This window comes from Nematolebias whitei, chromosome 16 (genome assembly GCF_014905685.2).
Source record: "Nematolebias whitei isolate Nwh7 chromosome 16, NemWhi1, whole genome shotgun sequence".
NCBI lineage: Eukaryota > Metazoa > Chordata > Actinopteri > Cyprinodontiformes > Rivulidae > Nematolebias > Nematolebias whitei.
The window spans coordinates 18,825,379-18,851,891 of NC_056513.1; the positions used below are offsets into that span (position 1 = coordinate 18,825,379).

Consider the following 26,513-nt stretch of genomic DNA (forward strand, 5'->3'; position numbering starts at 1 on the left):
CATATTTTACAACACATGATACATTATATTAGATTTATTGGATTGCATTATTTTGGATCACCAACCTTTAAAAAAAGTGCACATTTTCTTACACATCCAACCTTTTACTATTCATTTATCCACAACTTGCCATCATCTGCTTTAACATCCTTTTTTATCCCATTACTCTATCCTTCCCTGCTTATCTCAGTTTAGTCAGTCTTTCACTTGTCAGAGCTTGTGCACACAGTCCAAGACACGGCAGATGGACGGACACATATTGTGTCATAATAGACAAGTGGGGGCACGAGTCTTGCTGAGAGCCCTGGTTTTGTTTTCACGATTCATATTAAATATTAAAAAACAACAAATTGACACACAGCTGTGCTCTTGTCATTGCTCTGCATCATGACACGTCTCTCACTTGGAAACTTGTTACACAGATTCGAAAGATGAAAAGACTGTTAAGTCATTTTCCCAAACGCTTTTATACAAAGTAGCGCAGCTGTCTTATTATCGATGTTGGATAAATGAGCGTGTCTGCAGGATTACAGCCAAAGCACTGTACTGCACCTCAACTCCCATCCAAAGGCCTTTCAATCAGTCTGCCCTCTGATCAGAATAACAAACATATTTATGCAACAGCTTTCCCTTTTCATCCATGAAGGGCAGTGGCTGAAGTTTTTTAAAACTCAAACTGGATGTCCGTTCTGGTCCACCAAATGACGTGTAAACTGTTCCGACTCATCAACAGGGACACTGAGAGCCAGTCTCACTGCATACACTGCCAAAGCACAGGCAGGTGTTACAACATGAAGCAGATGTTGAAAAAAACTTTTTGGCCACAAACTGCAGCACAACATATTTCAGGCTTTTTATTCCTCACAGTCCAAATACTGACCCCCATATAAAGAGTATGATGTACGTACTTGGCATTAAAATATGTGTCAAATTCAAGGCCCGTGGGCCAAATCTGGCCCTCGTTAACATCTTATCTGGCCCTTTAAGATGTTTTAAATGTAAAATATTTTTTAGCGTCTCTCCCCGTTATTCTTGCTCTCGGTGTGCAGACGTCTCAGGACAGTTTGTTAACTTGAAGGCAAAAACAAAAAGGTTGAATTTTTCAGTAAACTTTCATTTTGATGTGGGAAAAAAGCAACAGAGAACATCAAATGGGACCAGTTAAACTCTTGTTGATGAACCTGCAACCGAGAAAACATGTCGGCTATCTGACTGGAGTTAGTGTGTTAGTGTGACTGAAATTGGCCCTTGGCTTGTAACAAGTTTTTAATTTTGGCCCCCTTTTGTAACAGAGTTTGACTCCCCTGCTACAAAATATCAGAAACTGTATAGTAGCGGCACGGTAGCTCAGTCAGTAGAGCTGTTGCCTCTCAACAACAAGGTCACCGGGTCAAATCCTGGCCCGAGGCCTTTCTGGGTGGATGTTCACCCATGCATGGGTTTTCTCCAGGTATTCCAGTTTCCTCCCACAGACCAAAAACATCCATGTTAGACTGTTTACTCTAATGGATGTTTGGATGGATGGATGAAAACTGTATACAATAGTCCCTCGTTTATCGCTGGGGAGCCGTACCCTGAAGCATGTAGTAATAGTAGTACAAGTAGTAAGTAGTAGTTTATTTTAGTGTATATATATATATATATATATAAGCATTTTAAACCATTCTGACACTCTTGCAATATTGTAAACAATGTTTCTAAACTCTAAACACTCTAAAAGAGCTAGAAGAGCACAGAATGTCATGATTTCAGCTCTCTGCCTCCAGCTGCTCTCTGTCATCTGCCAGCGCTCTCGGCCACGCCCACTTCTTCACTGCAGAGCAGAGATATGACACGCTGCAGGAGGAAGCTTCTCCTGCAGCTGTGGGCTGCACACAAATGCAGGAGAAGCTAAATAATTTAAAATAATTAATTTTATATAAAATTCCATGCCGATCGTGCGGCTCATCCATCAATCAGCCAATTGTGTGTCATGTTCAATCTTATTTTGAAAAACCGCGATAGATCGAGTCCTCGAAAAACAAACCGCAAAGTAACGAGGGACTACTGTACTTAACAAGATGTTTTACTTCAGCAGCATTTGCAGGGATCATTTATGCCATGAGCTACAGTCTTTAAAAAAATCTGCGTCTTTTTGGTTTTACTCTTTCCAAATGAGGTAAAAAAAATTAATAATAATAATACAAGCAGCAGTCTTTTATTGAGATGAAAGATCTGAGCTGAAGCACAGTCAATTAGACTGTGTCTCCAGACTGACAGTAAACGCAGCGGAGAGTCCACCGAGGAAAAAGATCCAGAAATAGTGACGAGCTGTAATTAAGAAGTCGGATTTAAAATCTTCAACTTGGCCTACGAAGCTTTCCCACAATTTTTTTTGATTCTACCAGCTAATATGTTTCTTGCATGACTTTTAAACAAGTTCAGCAACAACACACCAAACAGACAACTAAGCAGGATTAACAAAGCACTTTTCTATCACTAATGACAGAAAAGGTTTGAGTCTATTTCAAACACATTCGAAATGAACCTAAACGTGACGAATGCAGTATCAGACCCCATCTGCCTTTAGGCCATCGGCAAGAGGAACACAGGAGGGATCACTTTTCCTGAAAAGTCAAACACAGCATCCAACAGACGATAGATAAAAGGTGCGCTTGCATCAAAGGGTGAGCGTTTGACTGCACAGAAATATCTACTCCACTCAAACCTGACTATGTACTTTACTTACGTTGTCATTGCTTCCTTTGTTGTCCTCGTATTTTGTCTCTATGTGGATGGAGAACTTGGGCAGGAATGAGCACTGTGGATTAAAAGACAAATATGTGAAGCTATTAGTGAAAAAATGTTTTCTTTATCATCCTGCATTTCAAAGGTTTTACTAGAAAAAAAAGACGAGTAAAGTGCATTCAATGGGAAGTTTGAACTTTTTGTGCTTTTTAGGGCAAGTTTATTTTATGCTTTCAGTTTGTGAGAGACTGTTTTTAAGCAGCTATTTTCTATGATTTGTTGCCTTTCAAAGTACTTTTAATCTCCAGAAACTGTCAAAGCTACAACCTGCATGTGTGTCTTTACAAACTGTACCAATCAAGCTGTCAAAAGGGATGGAGGACAACAAATCTTGGGACATTTTGCCTCTTTTGCCTATAAATACAAACTCTGCACATTGACTCATTTCTGAATACAAAATGCTCCTACACATGAACAAGCAAAGAATGTCAAGCATTTTGTTGCTGTCAAAGCATCATCGTCTCTCCCCGTTATTCTTGCTCGCAGTGTGACTCATGCTGTCCATATTTCTCACTCTGCACTACAGAGTATGGCTTAGCTCAACAACATGCAAGTGTGCTTTAGACGTCTCCGCTTGTTTAGCCATGGCTTCGTGAACTCTGCTGGCTTAAGGCAAAAACAAAGCGGGTACCTGCATTTTTCAGTGAGTGTGTGTATTTTATACGTTGAGCACTGAAGAAAGAATATGCAGCAAAGCCTTAGTATTTATTTGTGGAAGATGATTGGTGCTGTGGTTTAAACAACAGAAGGCAACATAATCTACTGCAGCAAAGAGACTACGGCTTCAAAAAGGAGTAGACAATTAAAGGTCTAAATGTGAGAATTCGATGCTAATTTGAGTCTTGTAAATCTTCGGATTTTTTCACCTAAATACTAAGTGACTCAGTTTAAATGAACAAACACAAATAGCGAATCATGAAAAAGTAAATAAAGGATTTTAGTTATGGTGATTAGGGAACAAATAGTAGTTCTAATTTTTGATTTGCATTATACTGCCACAAACCCTTCTGCAAACAATCAGTAAAACATCCAGTGCTCGTTGAGTTTTAGTGACTCGAGCTGCAGATACTTACAGTGTATTCTTTGGGTCAAAGCACGCAGAGAAAATGACCATCAGATAAAAGGAGTGGGGGAAGGGGAAGGGAAGAAGAAAAACAATTAGTTTAACTGTCTTAAATACGAGTCTGTGGTATAAATACAAAGGGAAGACCAAAACATTCAAGTAATGTTAGTTAAAAAAGTACTTTGATAATGACATCATCGAGCTGCTGTTTAATACACCGTATTATTTTACATTAATAGTGTTTAGCGTATATCTTAGATCCTTGTATACCGTTTCTTTTTATACTTTATATCGTTGCTATTTTTGGATGTAACTGGGATCCTGAGTACACCATTTTGTTCCACCTCATGTACCACATATGATGCAAATGAAAATAAAGATATTTGAACTTAATAATAAACTGCTTAATATGACTCTTAAAATATTTATTGGAATAACGTCTTCATCAAAACTCTTTTTATATAAATTAATGTTTAAAACACATTTTCATCCCCTCCTCATTTATTTGCTCACATCAAACAAACATGTTCCTCTTGTAATATTTCTCTTTAATGCTGAGACCTAATAAAACATCGTGGAAACATGTTCCAGCTGCTGGAGCAGCGATTGTTGCGTTTTGGATTATGGGTTCCTCATCATTTTGGTGATTCACATACAGAAGTTAAAAATCCACTCCATCTCTCTCTGATAGTGACTCAAAATAATCTAAGACATCAAACTCTTCATTAATGTCTGTGCTGTCGGACATGTACCGTAATTTCTGGACTATAAGCTGCTACTTTTTTTACAGACTTTGAACTTGGCGGCTTATAAAATGCTGCAACTAATTATTATTATTATTTCTTTTTGATGGGCTAACGAGCTTCATGTCACCAAAGCATTTAGCCTCGTCACACCTGGGCGCTCACATAGCTGCCCAATACACGTCTCTCTTGGGGGGTGGGTCCTCATGACTCAATGGGTATGTTTACATGGACATAAGTAACCGGATCAAATGGCCGGTTGGAATAAAAGTGTGTCATGTAAACACTCCGTTAGGGTTATTTTTTTGTGTATTCGGCGCGATCCGATATAATTTGTGATCAGAACGAAACGGGTGGTTTACAATACATTTGAATTATTCAAACAGAACACATTTCAATCCGGTCAAAGAATTCTGCGCATGTAAACATATCTAATGAGACTACCTGTAAAAAATGGTTATAAAAATGACCAATGAAATTACCGATCACAGTGGCCCAATGAAACTTGGCCTTATTGGTCCACTGTAGATCCCCCTCTCCCACCAGTTCTCTCCTCCCCTGCAGGAGTTTCCCTCCTCGATGTACACAAAGTATTTGCAGCCACTCAAAATAAGTGTGAGTCGTAGATCAAATCAAATCAAATTGTGAATTTGCCTCGAGATGAAAGTAACGTTGAGACAATGAAAGAGACACAGGACGTTCTGAGGCTGTTCAGTTCTGACACTGAAGAAGACGACTTTAGTGGTTTTAGTGCACAGGAGGAATGAAGATACTTTCTGGTAGGCTACAGTATATTTATATATATATATATATATATATATATATATATATGCATATATAGTTTTTTTTTTTAACCAGCCATGTTACAGGCACTGTTCAGAAAAACCCATTTACTGTACATATTTGTGTATGTTACCTGTACATATTTCATTAAGTTTAAAAAAATATATTTCTGTGTAAAAATCTCATGTTACAACGTGGACACCTGCAGCTTATACACAAGTGCGACCTATATAGGTACTTTTTTTTTCTTTTAAATTTAGTGGGTGTGGCTTAGGTGCGCTCAATAATCTGGAAATTATGGTAGTTATGCTCTGTTTAAATGCAGGTGATCACTTCCTGTTACTGCACATGTGAATATCTCAACAAGTGCTCATCTCAGTGTTGCGTTTTTTTTTGTTTTGCAATATGTCATTGTTATATTTTCTAAATTGCATTCATATTTATTACAAAAAGATTATACCTTATTGAACACTTCTGATCTATATTTCAGTCTATTGCTCTTTTCTACGGACATTTCACCTTTCATTAACATTTTGTTCAGGATACTATAAATAATCTTTATTTAGTTGTGACAACATTCACATCCGCCTTTACAATACTGCCTTTTTATCCCCAGCAGAGCCCAACAAAATGTTTTGCAAAGTGTTTCTAAAAATCTAATACACAATAATACACGACTGTGATGACTGCCATGTCAGTACGTGGTGAGCTTTGGGTTGAACCACCAACCCTTTATTTGAAGCGTTTTTCTACCAAAGCCAATGAAGTCCAAGCATCTGCATGAAACATTTGTGCCTCCCGGCGTTTAAACCTACAAATATCCTACAGAATTAAAAAATAAATACATAAAAAAAAACTGTGCAGCTGAAAACTGAGCCTAAAGCATACACCATATGCCAGGGAGTTCTCAGCGTAAGCGGTCACCATGAGGTTTCAACAAAATGTGTTAAAGATGAGCTGTGGAGATTAGCAGAATTGGATCACGTCTCTTCTTTTGTCTTCTCACACTATTTCAATGCGCTACAAACATCTAGGAAAGTGTTTGTACCATGTGGCAAGTGTTTGTACCGACAGTAAAATGCATCTCAACTTAAAAATTCACTGAAAACCAGCAGAAAAGGTGACCTTAAAAACAGCCCGGCGCTTCATGTGGCTGCACAGTCATTCTGTTTCTATACCTGGGAAGCACTTGAGAGGTAGAGTGTTACAGCAGGGCACTTTGTACAACAGCTGGATAACCTACAAAACGCATTTGCACCGTATACTCACCTGTAATGGTGTATGGGTAGTAGTTCCATGCCTTCTCTGTGACATAGAAGATTTTAGGAACCACTGCTCGAGCCCAGCTGGGTAATTTACTGCAATGAGACAAAAAGATAGGGAGATTAGGAGAGAAAGTGTGAGCGTGAACAATGGGAGGAGGCTGAGGAGTGAAATTGCCTTCTTTATCACAGCAATCAATAAAGTATTTGCTGTGCGCCCCACAAAAGAAAACAGTGAATTCAAGGAAAACGTGGAGGGGGAAAAAAAAAAAAAAGATTCTTAAACACTTTGATTTGAAGAAAGTGCCTTTTATCGAGAGACAAAAAAGCCCTTTTCAGACATGACGTTTGTGATTATCCTTATTATGTAGATTATTTAACATATTAAACATCTAGCTTTTGTCCTGTGATTTGCTATTATGCCTGCTTTAATCTATTAAGTCACGGGAGTTGACCTTGTCTTTGAAACACGTTTACATAACTAAAAGTTAAGTTTAGGAAATTTTACTTTGTGTAAACAAGTCTTTCTCAGTCATTATAATAAAGTCATGAAGTTCTACAAGGTTCTGTGTTTGGACCAACATATTTCAACTAATCAGTTTCAATTAAGTAGCATTATCAAACAGTATATTGTTTTGTTGCCATGCTCATTTAAGAAACCAGATAAAACCTGTTAAGACTCAAAACATCTCATAGATATTAAGATACAGTGTGACTTAATTGTGGCTTATGAATTCAAAAAAGGCAAAAGTCACTTTTGTATCTGAGCAATGTACAAACCGGATTCCAAAAAAGTTGGGACACTAAACAAGTTGTGAATAAAAACTGAATGCAATGATGTGGAGGTGCCAACATCTAATATTTTATTCAGAATAGAACACAAATCACAGATCAAAAGTTGAAACTGAGAGAATGTATCGTTTTAAGGGAAAAATCTGTTGTTTCCAAATTTCATGGCGTCAACAAATCCCAAAAAAGTTGGGACAAGTCCATTTTTGCCACTGTGTGGCATCCCCCCTTCTTCTTACAACACTCAACAAACATCTGGGGACAGAGGAGACCAGTTTCTCAAGTTTAGAAATAGGAATGCTCTCCCATTCATGTCTAATACAGGCCTCTAACTGTTCAATCGTCTTGGGCCTTCTTTGTCGCACCTTCCTCTTTATGATGTGCCAAATGTTCTCTATAGGTGAAAGATCTGGACTGCAGGCTGGACATTTCAGTACCCGGATCCTTCTCCTACGTAGCCATGATGTTGTGATTGCTGCAGAATGTGGTCTGGCATTATCGTGTTGAAAAATGCAGGGTCTTCCCTGAAAGAGATGACGTCTAGATGGGAGCATATGTTGTTCTAGAACCTGAACATAGTTCTCTGCATTAATGGTGCCTTTCCAGACATGCAAGCGCTCATGCAACCCCATACCATCAGTGATGCAGGCTTCTGAACGGAGCGTTGATAACAACTTGGGCTACCCTTGTCCTCTCTGGTCCGGATGACATGGCATCCCAGTGTTCCATAAAGAACTTCATATCCTGACTCATCTGACCACAGAACAGTCTTCCATTTTGCCACACTCCATTTTAAATGACCCCTGGCCCAGTGCAAACGTCTGAGCTTGTGGAGCTTGCTTAGAAATGGCTTCCTCTTTGCACTGTAGAGTTTCAGCTGGCAACGGCGGATGGCACGGTGGATTGTGTTCACTGACAATGCTTTCTGGAAGTATTTCTGAGCCCATTCTGTTATTTCCTTGACAGTGGCATTCCTGTTTGAGGTGCAGTGATGTTTAAGGGCCCGGAGATCACGAGCATCCAGTAGAGTTTTATGGCCTTGACCCTTACGCACAGCGATTGTTCCAGATTCTCTGAATCTTTTGATGATGTTATGCACAGTTGATGATGATAACTTAAAAGTCTTTGCTATTTTACGCTGGGTAACACCATTCTGGTATTGCTGCACTATGTTTCTGCGCAACAATGGTGGAATTGGTGATCCTCTTCCCTTCTTGGCTTCTGAGAGACACTGACACTTTGAGAAGCTCTTTTTATACCCAATCATGTTGTCAATTGACCTAATTAGTGTTAATTGGTCTTCCAGCTGTTCGTTATATGCTCAATTTCCTTTTTCCAGTCACTTATTGCTACTTGTCCCAACTTTTTTGGGATATGTTGACACTGTGAAATTTTGAATCAACATATTTTCCTTTAAAATGTTACATTTACTCAGATTAAACTTTTGGTCTGTCATCTATGTTATATTATGAATAAAATATTGACATTTGCCATCTCGACATCATTGCATTCAGTTTTTATTCACAATTTGTTTAGTGTCCTAACTTTTTTGGAATCCGGTTTGTAGGAACAAATTGTCCATAAATAAACAACCTTTTTAGTAATACTGTGAGGAACTTTAGCTATTTTTGACTTAAGGTTTTATTAACTTGCACATAAATAAGTTTGCCTTTCTTTTCATGTGCCCATTATTGCCTAATTTAAGACAATAGTTTGCCAGAGTGATGATAAAAACTTGTAATGTCTCTTATTTCCATGCTGGATTAATATGGGGGTTTTTTTTGTCTCTAAATTTAAAAAAAAAAAAGGCATTTGAAACGTATAAATTTGGATCAACTTGAGACAGCAGAATTGCTGGCTAAATCTAGCAAATATGTTCACATCTATTTAACTTCTGCTTCAATACCATCTGCAAAATCAAAAATATAAGTTAAATTTGATTATGATCATCAGTTGATAATATAATCTGATCTCCATCATAGCATTGAACTTTAACACCCTTATAGAAACTTATAAACAGAACCCTATTAGACTGCAGAGATCCTAACAGTGGCAGGCAGACTCTTCAGTTATCAGGTTTCTCTCTTATGTAACCACTTGCTAATATGGATTTAGGAGGAACACGCCCGTTTAAAGACTCGGCTTAAAACTTTCTTTGAGGAAAAGCTGAGACACTGAATGCCTTTGATTAATATCTAAAAGGCTTAAACTGCTGAATGTTAAAATATGATTGCTCCTTCTCCACATGCTTTAAAAAAAATATATATATATATTCTAGATTAATTTAAACACTAACATAACTGCAATGAACTTTTTTTCTCCTAAATCACCCCCCATCTGTTGATTGCTCCCATTCCTTCCTCGTTCATTTAAAGAGTTGGCCCAGCATCTGCTGGGACACAGCCCACATTGACAAGCAAGAGAAATGTGTGGCTGATTTACTACTGTTAGCATTTAGAGAGAATAAAGAAATAAATCTAAAAGTGAAGCCTCATTTCTCCCTCCATTTTAAAAGTTGTTTACAAACCAAATGTCGAAAAAGTAAGTCTTTAGGTTGGGCGTGATCAAGCAAAAATGAAGCACGCTGTACAAAACATATTGTTAAAGAGAAGTGAAGTAATAGAAGAAAAAATGGTTGAAGAAAAACAAAGTCCAGATGGACTTCTCTGCTGCTAAATGCAGCTTTATTGTTTAGTTGTTGCAAAGCCAGACAAAAAATGCAACAAAACATGTAATTGATTCTACACATTATCAATATTTTGTATGATACGGTGTGAAATGTTTAGTAGTAAACAAATAAAAAATATGTTGATTTCATATACATACAGCATTTATTTTGTAAACAATAACCTTCTTTGCTTTGGGTAAATACTTCAGATTTTTTTTTTTTATTACAATTGTCTGAGGCTAAGTCAACTTTTTAAACTATTAACACTTCTTAATGCTAATTGACATTAGAGCTGTCATTTTTAACTCGAACCCAGAGTCCAGCCCAGCTCGAACTGGATTCGGAACCGGGCTGGGCCATAATAATGTGCTTAATGCGCGAGCCGGGCCGGTCTCAGGCTTTGATGCTGTTTTATGAATCATACAGCACAAATAAAACTAAATAAGAATGCACAACATAAAACTGTGTTAATCTACTTGTTGAGGAGGAGGCAGGTCCAACTGGCTGATTTAAAGAGGTAAAACAATTTGCGTTAAGCTCAGATGGACAACCAGTCACCAGCCGTGCACGTCTGCTGACTCGCCATTTGAAATGGACTTGCGACATGTCCAGGGTGAACCCCACCTTTCGCACAATGATAGCTGGACATGGGCACCGGCAACCCCCGTGACCCAAAATGGAAGAAGCGGGTAAAGATAATGGATGGATGGATGGATGGATGGATCAGCCGATCACCAGCTGCGTGCATCTCCACACCTGCTGTCATCCGTGGTGAAGGAAGTAGCAGCATCTAAAAAAGCTGAAGCGAGCAGCACGTTCAATTAAAATAGACTTGTTCCATATTTTTCCAAATGATTTTGCTCTAAAAATATTTTTGTTCATCTGTGTAATAGCCTATATTTACAGTTGATTTTTTTAGGCTATTCGTTTTGCATGTTAATATCCATTTGGTGAAAAAAATCAATCTTATATCTTCCTTTCTTTGAAATGTGTTTTTAAAATATGTCAAACTGATTTGCTTACAAAAACAGTAAAAGCTTAATAAAAACAATGTAGTTTTTTTTTTTTTTTTTTTGGTCCAGGCCTGTAATTACTGTTAATTTGATCAGATTGGGTTGGGTTTGGAAAAAAATGGTCACGTGATGGGGCCGGGTCACATTTTTTAGGTCCGAATGCAACTCTGAAATTCCTAATTGAGTTTGAGACTCTGAGTACAACCGCTGCTCCTCCACATCGAGAGGAGCCAGTTAAGGTGGTTCGGGCATCTGGTATGGATATCCACTGGGCACCTCCCTAGGGAGGTGCTTCGGGCATGTCCTACTGGGAGGAGAACCCAGAGAAGACCCAGGACATGCTCTTGGTTAGCCTGGGAATGTCTTGGGGTTTTCCCAGATGAGCTGGAAGAGGTGGCTGCAGAAAGAAATGTCTGGGCCTCCGTGCTCAAGCTGCTGCCCCCGCGACCCGACTTTGGAACAAGCGGGCGGACGGACGGACGGACGGACGGACGGACGGACGGATAATTGAGTTTCATTTATGGGCATAAATCAATTTACTTAAAGTCTAAACTAACTAAACCTGCAATTCCATTTACCTCTCAGACATAGCAGCTAATAAGGTTTTAAAATCAATTGCACACATTAAACTTAAGTGTTTAAGTAACTTTTGTTTTTAGTTTAGTGCATCACCTATGAAACCTAAACGTATCAAAACAGTTTCCCTGCATTATTTGAAGTTAAAGTTGCAAAGGAAGTTTTCTGATCAAATGTTTTATTTGTATTCCCATTGAATTAAGTCAATATAGGGCAAAACAAATGAAAATCCCTGAATGTAAAATGCACACAGAGCTGCTTATTGGTTTCATTCTTCTGCAGAGCAGAGATGTGCCAAGTCAACATAATTAGTTCCCCAGGATAGTGAATGCTGACACAGGTATTTGTGCTCAGACAAATCGCCTACAGCATCTTCTTGATGCTCCAATTTTTTTCCCTTTAGGTCTAGTTTTGTCTGTCATTTCTGTTTTTCTCATCTTTTTTTTTTGGATGCAGATTTTTCTTTTTGGTTGATTCTATTGTGACAAAATATTTGTGAAGAATTAAACAAAAAAAAAGTAATTTGTTAGAAAAATAAACATCAATGTAAAGGATAGCTAAAGTTTGATGTGCAAAACAATAAACAGCTGACCTGATTTCACAGCCATAGTTAAGAATGACGTATTTCCTTACAATTCTAAGCAAAACATTTTAATTTACAGCATTTAAAACAGTAGAATTAGGAAAACAGAAATAATTTGTACATCTTTGTGCATTGTCAACACAAAGCAGCCAACCTTTCAAAGGTGTCACAACTAAGAAGTCACTTTTTAAATAGACAGTTACTTTTTTTAATTTGTGTTGAGAGGTTTTTATTTACAACGTTTACTTTACTACACAAACTTTTGCCTTCTGAAAAACATTAAATGGTGAAATTCAAGAGCTGTTATTATGGGTATTATTCTGATCAATTTTCTATCAAGGTCTCATTCATGTTGGTGTTTTCCTCTGAATCACCACCTAAGCCACAGGTGTCCAAAGTGTGGCCCTAGGGCCATTTGCGGCCCTTGGAGTGATTTTGCGCGGCTCACAACTGCAGTTTAAGAATGGTATCATTTAGCCAGTAAGAGTTAAGAGGTTGATGCAGACTTTCTGCAAATTAGTTGGAAATCTTTTTTAATATAATGTTTATGTTTAACAGCAAAACGGATGAAAAACAGTATTTTCAAAATGAGTCAGGCAGAGTCAGAGATTCTTTATTGTCATTTGCACCTCATGTGGTACATGTGGTGGAGCGAAATTATGTACACAGGGTCCCAGTTACATCCAACAATAAAATGTATAAGAAAAACAGTAATAACATCTAAGATATGAACTAAGAAAAACATCAACTAAATATACACTAAGCACTCATAACATAAAAACATTGAACATCAGCACAAACATGAACATGAGTCTGTGTGAGTGGATGAGCACGCATGAACACATCAACATTGAAACAGATCAGCAGCAACATGAAACAGATCAGCAGCAACATGATGTGATTTTTCATAGTGATTATTCTAGTTAGAGATTCATGAGTCTAACAGCCTCAGGGTAGAAGCTGTTCCTCAGTCTAGTGGTTCTACACTTAATGCTCCTTAACCTCCTTCCTGAGGGGAGTGGGGCAAAAAGTGTGTGTGCTGGGTGAGTGAGGTCCTTCATGATGCAGATGGCCCTCTTTCTGCATCTGGAGGTGTAGATGTCTGTGATGGTGAGGAGGCTGACTCCGACAGTCTTCTGTGCAGCCTTCACCACTCTCTGCAAAGCTTTTCTTTCTGCAGCTGTGCAGCCTCCATGCCACACGCTGATGCTGGAGCACAGGATGCTCTCCACTGCACACCTGTAGAAGGAGGTGAGGACTGAGCTTCCCAGACCAGCTCGTCTCAGCCGCCTGAGGAAGTAGAGTCTCTGATGAGCTTTCTTGATCAGGCTGGTGGTGTTGTTGCTCCAGCTGAGGTTGTCATTCATGTGTACACCCAAGTACTTGTAGCTGGAGAACCACTTCCACCACAGATCCTCTTATGTTCAGGGGGATGTAGGTGTGTTTGTTCCTTCTGAAGTCCACAATCATCTCCTTTGTCTTCTTCACATTGATGTGAAGGTTATTCTCTCTGCACCAGCTCTCCAGGTGTTCCACCTCTTGCCTGTAGCTGGACTCATCATTGTTTGTGATGCATCCCACCACCACTGTATCATCTGCAAACTTTACAATGTGACAGCCTGGATGGGTAGCTGCGCAATCATACGTGAGCAGAGTAAACAGGAGGGGGCTCAACACACATCCCTGAGGAGAGCCAGTGCTGTGGGTTATGGTGGAGTAGGAGAAGTTGTGGATCCTCACTAACTGTGGTCTGTTTGTTAAGAAGTCTAGTACCCAGTTGCAAATGGAGGGGCTTAGTCCTAGTGTGGATAGTTTGTCCATCAGAGTTTGGGGGATCATAGTGTTGAAGGCGGATGTGAAGTCCACAAAGAGCATACGGACGTAAGAGTTTTTCTGCTCCAAGTGGTTGAGCGCAGTGTGGACCACAGAAAAGATGGCATCCTCTGTTGATCAGTTCTCACAGTATGCATACTGATGAGGGTCCTCGTTGATGTTGATGGTTGTTTTGATGCGAGTCATGACCAGTTTTTCAAAGCATTTAGTGACTATCAGGGTGAGGGCCACTGACCGAGAGTCATTCAGACCAGTCACTGTAGAGCTTTTTGGGACTGGGATGATGGTGGCAGTCTTCAGGCAGGTGGGAACTGTCTCCAGGGTAAATGAGGTGTTAAAGATGTCTGCCAGCACCTCACAGAGCTGATCGGCACATTCCTTCAACACTTTTCCGGGGATGTTGTCTGGGCCAGTTGCTTTGTGAGGATTCATCCTCCTGAAATTACTCCTTACTTCGGCTGAGGTCATGCTGAGATGCTCTTCATCCGGTGGTGAGGTGAGTCTGGTGCTGGGTGATTTGTTCGGGTCTTCAAAGCGTGCATAGAACTTGTTGAGGGCATCAGGCAGAGATGGGTCTTTGGGACATTGTTCGCTTCTTCCTTTATAATCTGTTAATGTTAACTTAATGTCCCTCCACATGCTCCGAGGGTCTTGTGAGATGAATTGACCCTCGATCCTCTGTGCATATGTTTAAATGTGTAAATGAGCAATATTAAACAAAATACAAACTTTTGGCTATAATTTCTTTATAGTACCAAGCATCAAAAAGCACCAAAAACCTTTAGTGATCTCTACCAGAAAGGAGACTTTTGGATAATGATTCATAAAACTTGTTTAAATATTGCAGTTTATAAAATAATCAAGAGGGAAACTGGACATTTTTTTAAATGACTAACATGGCATCATCTACATACGAGTTGATCAATTTTATCAAACCTTTTATGAATCTCAGTGCTTAATTTGAACCAGATCTTGCCGGAAGAAGATCCGAGAACTCTCTTATTTTGTCAGGGTGCCTTCCAGCAACTGTTTGCTTGGATTGAGGAACTCTCAGGCTTACTAATAATAAAGTTATGAACAAATATGACTGCCTTGTTGTTTTGGGAGCCATGCTTGAAAAGTGTCGCTCCCCTCTGCTGCTGAGACGATAAATAAATAATTCAGACACCTCTGCTGCTATTTTAATGATGCTCAAGATGCTTGTCACCCACAGCACACATGCAACAAAGAGTAAACTCAAAGCGAGAGCGATACCTCTTTCCTCTTTTGCGTTGACAAAATGTTTTAGTTTTATCGATGAGTTTGTCAAAGCACAATTTTGATGTTTTTTTTTGTAAATACAGAAGTAATGTTTAATAAATGTTAGGACTCTATTTTTTTGCTAACAAAATATATTTTATGTCATTAAACAAATTGTCAGGTTCTTTTCTTGTGAGCATGTGCGTTCCCCAGGACCCCCACCCCCAACCAGCCGGTCCACCCGCTATTGGCGTTCCGGCAGCGATCAGTTTACAAATTAAGCCTTGATGAATCTGTTGTAGCAACTGACAACTGGATGATTTTTCAGAACTTTGCTCAGCCTTTTGGGCCGTCCATAGGCCTGTCATGATAACAAATTTTGCTGGGCGATTGTCTCAGAAATGATTGCGATAAATGATAAAATTGTTTGAAATTTGACAATAATTAGTAATTATTGTCAAATTTAAGAAGAAATATTGGTAAACTTTTGTGTGCAGTATCTTTTTTGAGCACTGGATGTCAGTATAAGACTGTCTGAACAGAAGGATGGATAGTGAAGGAGTAAGTGGCGTGTCTCTTTAAAAAAAATGGGATGGAGGCCCCTTGACATGACATGGGCTGTCTCTCCTTCCTGTTTTTCGGTTTGCAAAATGGCAGACGCTTGGTGTGGTTTGAGCTCTTTAGCATAGCATTTTTCACACAAAGCTTTTAATTAAAAAATCAGTAAACAAGTTCTCAACTTATTTTTGCAGAGAAAAAACTTTTTACATGAAGGCACGAGTTTCAACCGTGAATTTTAGAGCTTCGACAAGACGGAGGGTTCCCCCCCCACCCCACCCCCCCGAGTTGGCCTGTTAGCTTAGCTCGTAGCTTAGCTTCTCAGCTTAGCTGCTTTTAATGATTCAAAAATGTGATTTTGAATGGTTAAAACAGATTTTAAAGAGAAAGGGAGAGGTCAGTGAAGAGCACCGCAGTTGAGCCTTTTCTCATCCAGTGTCCAGTAGAAAGAGAGACACGAAGAAATGATAAAGCCGATAAATGAAAAGGAGATTAATAATTTTCATTTATCATGTGATTAATTGATTTATTGATTTATTGTTTATTGCGACAGGCCTAGCCGTCTATGGTCCAAAAGGCTGATCGACCCCCTTTCAAAAGGATACTTACTCAAATTACACTGTTGTTTCTGAGAACAGACTAAAATGAACTTCCCAAACATAAAAAAAAAAAACAACAAACATAGACCCAACAAATCAAATAAATTAAATGATTTTTAACAAAAAAAAAAAGCTTAAAATTTTCTAGGCTTTTAATGTTTCGGATCTACAACTATTTAAAACTCTTTCTCCACCAAAATTAGTCAACTTTTGTCCTTCCTCCAAAATATGGCTCATGTTGTGAGTTAAATTCACATTTTTGTGGCCCACGAGTCCTTTCATCTTGATAGTTTTGGCCCACACATGAAGATGTTTGGACACTCTTGAAAGCTTTTTGAATGTTTTCTGTTTAAAATAAAAGGATTTCTCACATAAAATTGCAACAGGCTGACAGAAACGACATTTGGTGCTCTAGGATATTCTTTTTACTTTAGGGAAATCCACATAGCTTAAGATAAAGTTCGAACGTGTTCTTCAAGTTTCTTCAACTTCAAGCTTCAAACTGGAGATCAAGTCTCGGGTGGTATGCAAGCTGTTACGACAATAAGCAAAATTAAGCTAACAGTTGGATAATTGGCCTTTTGATGAGAAAGTCTGTGGTGTTTCACAGCTGCACAGCTCAAACATTCTTCTACAAAACTAGCAGTGTGGGGAGCTTTGATGCCATTTGCTTTGAATTAACCGTTGCCATAGTTTCTGTGGAGTCGTCTTATCTTCAGCTGTTCAGCCATGATGGTTAGTGGTGTTCTTTAAACCTTATTTTACTGCAACAAGTATATAAAAAAAATACAATAATTTGAGATAAATTTGAAGTTCATGAAGTGGCTAAATAGGATTTATTTATTAAAGCAGCTTTCAACAAAGTACTGCAAACAGAAGCATTAGTTTTATGGGTAAGAATGTAATTGGGGCCGTGGTCTTCTGACCTGTTGAGGTAGACTCGTTTCTCTGTGAACTGGCCTTGGCCATGAATTGGGTCTTCAAACGGCTCGTTCTGTACGACCTCCACCCCTTCCCCTCGATCGCTCTGCTCATGGCTGTGTTTGCTGATCATGTACAGCTGCCCGATCCGGTACTGGAAGATAAGGAAACATGCAGGAAACATGAGAACATAGACTGCAGCGGCATACCAAACCACCAGTGAAACAAACAGGCTTCATCTTGATCTTTTGTTATAAATACTAACAAAAAATAAGATTAAATGCTAAGCAAGTCATGTCATGAGTTTCGATTTTCATTTTCTGAAGGATGAACTACTGCCTTGAATTTGTTCAGGACTCAAAACCCCACTTCATGTTTCAAAAACACTAACTTTTTAGCAGAAGACGTCCTTACACAGTAGTATTATTTTAGTTTCTTGTATTTGTCTAAAGTGTACATAATATTTGTCTATACAAGACAGTGGTGAGACCAGCTATGTTGTACGGTTTGGAGACAGTGGCATTGACAAAAAGACAGGAGAAAGAACTGAGAGTGGCAGAAATGAAGATGTTGATGTTCTCTTTGGAAGTGACATGAACAGATAAGTTTAGGAATGAGATCATCAGCACAGGTTGAACATCTGGGAGATAAAGGGGGACAGGAGCAAACTCTCGGAGATTGTCAGGCTCTACAGAACCTCACTGACCTACACACGGTGAGGTCAGGGAACAAGGCCAGGCTGATTCTGGCAGATCCTGTTCATCCACTCCATGGTGAGTTCAGGTTGCTTGGATGCAGGTATCTGCTGTCCAGATGTAGAATGAACAGACTGAAAAACTCATTCATCCCTGTAGAGATCAGGTTCTCAGTGAACAGTGATGATTTCTGTACTGTTGTTTCAATGTCTCAATGTCTTGTTTAGTATTGATGTTTTGTGTGCCTACTGACTGTGAAACTAATTGCCCCGTGGAGATACAAAGATTCTTGAACTTGAAAGTTAGAGAGGCCAAACAGATGGATGTCCAGAGGAGGGACAGTGGGCATACTGTAGAAGAATGTTAGAAATGCAGCTGCCAGGAACAAGACAAAGAGGAGATATATGGATGCAGTTAGAGAAGACATGGAGATAGTAGGAGTGAGGACAGAGTGAGATGGAGGAGGATAACTCGCTGTGAATGCCTGAAAAGGAAGCAGCCGAAAGAAGAAAAATAAGATTTATCCATGTAACATGTAACGCTTACATTAAATTTGTTGTAACTGGACTTGGACTACATGTATGGTAGTTGTAAAATTTTGAAGTCAGACATAAAACAAAAGGTGCAATAAGAAAGTTATTTTACATTTATCTTCTTTTTTTTGTTTTTGTTTTCTTTCTTTTTTTTGGGGGGGGGGGGTTCATTTAAGAAAGCAACAATATTTAGTTTTTTGTTACATGTTCATTTTTCAGTAACATAAAATGATTTTGTGTGGGACACCTACTGTTTTTTGCACCGTGATGTTACCCAACAGCAGACAAGTAAAACAAACAACATAGTAAAAGAAATGTGTGGGAATAAGTGCAGAAATAACAAAAGAGATACTGAAAACAATATTGCATTTCTGTTAATATATATATATATATATATTACAATATTATAGTGGAAAACAGAAAATATTTAAACTGTTTTCACTAAAAAAATACAATCTGTATCACTATGAGGACAGCATTTTAAACAAGCTGTTCAACAGGGACTTTCTAATTCTGGCTGAAATGATCAGCAAAATGTGAGAAAGCTGTTCTATGACACAGTAAAGCACTGACAATTTCTGGTGAGCTTTATCAAAAATTGCTCCATTACTAAGCCTCAGGTCAACGATCTCTCCTTTGAGGTTACATTTATTTTTCAACGCAGCTTCATTGTAAAGATTTTTATAACCAAAATTTAATTTGCACCAACTCTAACCTTCCTCTATGCAATAATTAGGACATCATGAAAAGGTCAGATGTTGACTTTTGTATTAAAGCTCCTTCTGTAGTAGAACAACACATTAAATCACATCAACTATAAAGTCTGGCTGTGGAAACAATGCTCTCCTACTCGCTCTCTTCATCAAATCACTAACTGAAGGAAAAGGGCTCTTTCTTACATTTTAATTTACTTTCCATTTTTTCTTAGCGTTTAACCAAAAAATAACAAATAAATACAATTATGAAAAAGTCTAAAATAAATATGAAAAACAGTAACGACTAAACTGGAAGAAAATAAGCCTAAAGAAATTGAAAGTAAACAGAATGGAGTCATTTTAATGAATAGCTGAGATAAAAAACATTGAAAAGACATATATGAAAACTTAAAATAAGCGCGTAAACAGCCACATAAAACTACTTTTTATACTTTGAATCCTTTTTATCGGTCAAGGGCAGTACCTTCTCAGTCACCACATGATTTCGCTTTCACACAGGCTTTAGTTTGAAAAAGGAAATAAAAAAAGGTGAGAGCTTGGTCCATAATAACGAAGGAGACTGAATCCAGCATATTCGTGTGAATCACACTTTTCTTCTTTGCCTGACCTTTATCTGTCACAGCTGCTGGCCGAGTAGTGAAATGCTGTCGGGGGGAAATGTGAGTTGCTCACCTACAAAAGCTCACAGAGGGATTTCTTAGATGGTGTCAACACCTAGGTGATGTTGAGAAAAATCTCTGACGGATACAACTATTTAAAACTGTGTGAGGTTGAATTAAAAACTTGTAAAAAAAAGTTATTTGAAATTCCCAAAGTCCTTTATCCTGGTCAAGTAGAAAAAAATGTGCTAAACCAGTAAAGACCAGTCTTATTAAAATGGTATACATTGTTTTAGAAATAGCTATTTATTTGTAAATAAAAAAGAGAAATGCCATTAATATCTAACTAATAGTAAACAAACAAAAAAATACAGTAATCCCTCGTTTATCGCGGTGGATCTGTACCCTGAAGACCAGCGATAAGTGAAAAACAGTGAAATAGGAACAGTAGTACAAGTAGTAAGTACGTTATTTTAGTGTATATATATATATATATATATATATACACATATGTATATACACACATATATACACATATAAGTCATAATGTATTATATAATGTATAAGTCAAGTGCTCACTGTGTTTCACAGAAAAACAATTACTATCACACAATATGCTTCTGCAATATTATTTGAAGAAAGGAAATAAATTAAATTAATTACCGGTAGCTTATTATACAAAACTTAAATAATTCAGTGTCAAAACAGAAAGCATTCGGTCTATACGTCCAATCCACAAAGCGGAACCAACATACTGGAATATTCTGCATGAATGTACTGTACATCAGTAGATTACAGCAAAGTTTGACACTTGTAAAAATACATGCATTGACAGTGACTGTGTAAAAACTAGTTAAGAAGGTACATTTTAGGTCATGGTAGTATATAGTGTATGCAAATGGATGGAAATGCAGGGGAAATTCAGTATACATGTATACTTGATTGAAAAAATAAAATGAAATCAACCAATCGATGAAATGATCAATTAATAAAATAGTTGAAAGCTACAACCCTATACAGGAACAGACAATTCAGTGGTGTTTCCTGTTTATCGTACATGGTAATTTCCTGAATCGGATGAGTCCTATTTCTATACTAATAAAGTGTGAGGATGGTCATTGTTATGCTGAACAGACCCTCCAGTGGCCAATTCTCCCTCTGGGACAAAAAGTGTAATCATGTGAAAAATAGACACTCCAATCAGAATAAGGAGGCTTTAACACACTGTATTACAACAATGATGAAGTATAATAGCTTTTGATCACTTCTGATTAAATACAGAGCAAGAGGGGAGAAATATAAAATTTCTCTTTTGAATTTTACACACTTGAAGCGTCTCACTTGTTACCTTTGTGGACTGATGTGTATACCCTGTATTAGACGGAGGACAACACTGAATATATCAGTTTGATTAAAACTACCAAAAAAAAAAGGGGGAATCGTGAGAACGCATTCATAATGTAAAAAACAAGACGTTTTACGTTGTTACTAAATTGTAATTAATGTAAGTGTCATGAACATACATGGATGCAGTTATTTCATTTTAGAGGCAATTCAGTTGGATACTGCAGATGGTGAAAGCTGCACATTTGTATGTATGCAGGGATGGGTGTTTGTCTAAAAACATGTATACGGTTAAAACAAAAAGAAAAAAACTATCATACAGACATGAAAAACTTGGTATTGGCAGATTTATCGGTAACCTTATCTTTACATTATAGCCATATCAAATAAAGAGTTTGACTTTCAATTGGTATAATGGGTTTCTGTAAGCTTTTCATCAGTCATTTGGTCCTTTTCCATGAAATAGCCACTGGGTAGTTTGGTATCATTGTGTGTACCACAGTTAACACGAAGCGGAGAAAGCAAAGGTGAGAGCTGTCAGGGGAGCTCAGCGAAAAGATTAGGGTAGATATCTACCGGGTATGTTAAAGGTAAAGGTTGCAAGGGCATCTCAAGCAGCTTCATGTTCCTGTCACTACAGATGCCAATATTAATAAAAGCATAATGTTCACAGAACTGCAGTCAACTTCCCAGACAACATTCTCAGACACAAATAAATGCATCCCCAGGTTGATCAGATGGAAAGTGCATATGGACAAAAAAAAAAAAACAGCAAAAACTATTGAAGCTGAACTTACACCATCACATTTTGAATCACAATGTGCTCCTCAGAAGAAGAATCAGGAGGGCTCCACCATTAGCAAAAACCATTAAAAAGCAAGGCAGGAATTCACCGAAATACACCGAACTAAAATACAAACGCAACGTTTTTGTATTTGCTTCCATCTTTCCTGAGTTGAACTCAAAGGTCTAAGATTTTTTGTGTGTACACAACAGGCCTTTTTCTCTCAAATATTGTTCACAAAACTTGTGTAAATCTGGGTTAGTGAGCACTTCTCCTTTGCCAGGTTAATCCATCCACCTCACAGGTGTGGCGTATCAAGATGCTGATTACACAGCAAGATTATTGCACAGGTGTGCCTTAGGCTGACCACAATAAAAGGCCAATCTAAAATGTGCAGTTTATTACACAGCACAATGCCACAGATGGTGCAAGTTTTGAGGGAGCATGCAATTGGCATGCAGACTGCTGGAAAGTCCACCAGAGCTGTTGCTCGTGAATCAAATGCTCATTTCTCTACCGTAAGCATTACAAAAGCATTTCAGAGAATTTGCCAGTACATCCAACCGGCCTCACAACCACAGACCACATGGAAAAACACCAGCCCAGGACTTCCACATCCACCATCTTCATCTCCAAAATCTTCTTAGGCCAGCCACCCAGACAGCTGCTGCAACAATCAGATTGCACCTCCAAAGTATTTCTGCACAAACTGTCAGAAAATGTCTCAGGGAAGCTCATCTGCTTGCTCGTCATCCTCATCGGGGTCTTCAACTGACTGCAGTTCATCGACGCAACTGCCTTGAGTGGGCAAGTGCTCACATTCCATGGAGTATGGCACGTTGAAGAAGTCATGAATCCTGGTTTTCACTGTACAGGGAAGGTAGCAGACTGTATGAATGGCGTCATGTGGGTGAGTAGTCTGCTGATGTTAGCGTTGGTAGCAGCGGAGTTATGGTACGGGCAACAAATGCTGGTGCATTTTATTGATGGCACGTTGAATGCACCGAGAAGATCTTGAGTCCCATGGTTCCATTCATCCACGACCATCACCTCATGTTGCAGCATGTTAATGCCCGGCCCCATGTTGCAAGGATCTGTACACAATTCCTGGAAGCTGAAAACATCCCAGTTCTCCCATGGCCAGCATACTCACTGGACATGTCACCCATTGAGCATGTTTGGGATGCTTCGGATCGGCGTATACGACAGCGTGTTCCAGTTCCTGACAACATGCAGCAACTTCACACAATCATTGAAGAGGAGTGGACCAACATTCCAGAAACCTGATCAACTCTATGTGATGGAGACGTCTTGAGGAAAATGGTGGTCACACCAGATACAGAGTGGTTTTCAGTTTGAGCTTAAAAATTGCAAAATAAATGAACACAAAAACTTGATATTAGAGCTTTATCGTAGCAGTTTAAATTTTAGCGTTTTGCTGCAGGTTTTAGGTTTAGATTTGATGTCAGAGCCCCAAAAACAGTATGAATAAATAAAAAACGATTATTTTTCACAGTTCTTTAATGATCCACTCATAATTAAAATTTCCTTTCAGATACTTTGGCAGCACAAGCAGCCACTGTAAGTTCAGTGGCAGTTTAAGTACAGCGCAGCTCTCGGCTGTCGAGCTGCAACAAAATAAAATTCATCATGTCGTTGGCACTCAGTAAATCTCAAGGACATTTTGTGCAGACAAAAAAAAAAGCCCCATATAGTTTCTGATATTCTGTACATCCTACTCTACAGTTATGGAATGAATATCTATATTTAAATATTATTTAATAATGAAGGGAGAAGGCACCATTTAATGAAATACTAGAATTTTACAGATTCAAGAAGAGGTGCGATAGCTTTTGTAATTCAGTCTACCATTAACATAGGCATAAAAGCGCTGCCCATTTTTGTGTCATTAATGCGACGGGCAGCCGACACTGAATGATTCTGTTATTAGCTAAAGCTTTTACATCGCGTCCTTTTATCCCCCAACAAGGATACAATAACAACCAGAACAACCTGGTCTTTAGTGAATCACATTATTCCAGTCTCTGCTTAGCATGATCTGCTCCATTAATCAAGGTTCACCATTTCACTGAAGTCTTGAAAGCAAATCGAGCAGTTCTAAAAAAAACAACTCTGAGATGTGGGAACAATGCGCCTGTCAGAGAGCTACAGTAAACAATGCAGATACACTCCATCAATTTTCTCTGTGCCAGACAAAAAAACAAGGGAGGTGGACAATGTGGGCTGAAAGACACCAAGGACAAAGTGAGGAATTTGTCCCAAGTCTTTTGTGGGCTCCCCCCCCCAAAAAAGAAAACAGTCTGATGTAATAAAAGCTTGAAACACACAAGTATAACTTGTATTCATTTAATTAAGAGATACTTATCTGCATTTAGTGTGTTGATAATGAGCAGCGGAAAGAATGGACTACAAATATCTAAGACTTGCATTTATTATCAGCTACTCTAAAAATTAAACAAATAAAATATTAAAAAATAAGATGGAGAATGCCAACTGTGAGCACACTAAAATCAGGCAGCTACGTGTTATTAGACAATTTGCACAACAATGTTTAAAATATATGGCTGATTGATTAAAACGCTGTTATTTACATCTGCTGAAGCAAAACAGATTGTCTTTGTCTATAATCTTCACAGTATGACATCACTCAGCAACATGTGCATCCAGCTACAAGAGGTCAGCTGTTGCGTTGTCTTTATTTGATTTGTTTGATGATAAGGCAATCTGGTGTGCTGTTGCTGATTAATCCATCACAGTAAAATAAAGTGTATTGTCATCATCACCACCAATTACAAAGTTCTGGTCAGGGTCCATGAATACTAACTTAAAATGGAACGTTGCATTTTTCTCCATCTATATTATCCACTAAGGTGTCTTTCTCAAGCATTTGGTAATTGGCTGAGACTCTTATTCTCAAAGTAAACTGTAGAAAATGTAAATAAAAGCATACTTAATTGTAGGCCTGTTGCAATAAACAATACATTAATCACGATGAATGAAAATTATCAACCTCGTTTTCATTTACCGGCTTTATCGTTTCTTCGTGTCTCTCTCTCTTTCTACTGAAGACACGGCTCAACTCTGGTGCTCTTCACTGACCCCTCCCTTTTTCTTTAAAATCTGTTTTAACCGTCCAAAATCACGTTTTTGGATCGTTAAAAGCAGCTAAGCTGAGAAGCTAAACAACAAGTTAAGCTAACAAGCTGACCTCTGGAATAAACCTCATCTTGTCGAGCTCCAAAATTCACAGTTGAAACCTGTGCCTTCATGTAAAAGTTGTTTTTCTCTGCAAAAAGAAGCTGAGAACGTGTTTACTGATTTTTTATTAAAAGCTTTGTGTTAAACATGCTATGCTAAAGGGCTCAAATCACCGAATGTACGCCATGTCAGCCCATGTCACGTCAAGGGTCCTCCCTCCCATTTTTCTTAAAGAGACACGCTGCGCAACTGTCCATCCTTTGTTTCAAACAGTCTTATACTGCCGTCAGGTGATCAAAAAATGTACTACACTCCAACCAAATCAACATTTCTTCTAAAATTTGACAATGAATTATTGTGAAATTTCAAACAATATTATCGTTTATCGCAATAATTTCTGAGACAATTAATCACCCAGCAAAATGTGTTATTGTGACAGGCCTACTTAATTGTCAAATAAACCTCTTATAACAACATTTTATTAAAATAATAAAACGGAAAAAAATAGAAAATACATTTTTTTGTTTGTCTGAATCAGATACAAAATTTTTTACATGTTGATGTTAATAACAGATGTACATTTTAAGACTTTTTTTCTTCTTTCGGTTGCTTCCTCCTGCAGGGGTCAAACTCGCACAAAAGATTTGGCTATTGTTTTATGTTCGAAACCCTTCTTGACGCAACCCAGGCTCGAACCCATGACCTCGGGATTACAGGAATGTAGGACTGACTAACAAGTTACCACAGTCTGTAAGCAAAAATACCTTTGGAAAATAAAGGGGACTTTTTCATACACATGTTTGGTTGTAAGCCAGCTGTGGCTGAAGTTTCCACCTTGTCATCCTTACCAAATAAAACCGCAACAACGACACAAATAATGTGAGATCAGTTTGTTTTTCTTTGAAGCTGCTGTACTGAAGAAAAAAACAAATAAATAAATAAAAATAAATAAATAAAACCTGCCAAGATCACCACCACTGTAGTTGGGAAAGTTCTAGGTGCATTCCCATACATTTGTGGTCGTGTTAGCAGTGCATTCCTATCAAGAACCAAATAAAATAATCAATGTATTTGACTTTATATAGGCTAACAAATATTTGAATATTCAAAATTATTTTCCCTACCGCAAGTCAAATTTTACTTGTGATTTTAGTTTCCTAAACATTTACTGGTAGTACTTTTACCTGATCAGTGCTGATTGCTTAG

General features: G+C 38.2%; 1 protein-coding gene across 1 annotated transcript in view; it reads right to left on the reverse strand.

The window, feature by feature from the left end:
- LOC119422390 (cytoplasmic phosphatidylinositol transfer protein 1) overlaps positions 1 to 26,513 on the reverse strand; it is a 113,861-nt gene that overhangs the window by 6,068 nt on the left and 81,280 nt on the right. The window contains exons 2-5 of the mRNA XM_037689754.1: positions 17,423 to 17,571; positions 6,646 to 6,734; positions 3,861 to 3,868; positions 2,729 to 2,800 (exon numbers count right to left, since the gene is read on the reverse strand). Coding sequence (XP_037545682.1) covers positions 2,729 to 2,800; positions 3,861 to 3,868; positions 6,646 to 6,734; positions 17,423 to 17,571 — 318 coding nt within the window. The remainder of the gene's footprint in view (positions 1 to 2,728; positions 2,801 to 3,860; positions 3,869 to 6,645; positions 6,735 to 17,422; positions 17,572 to 26,513) is intronic.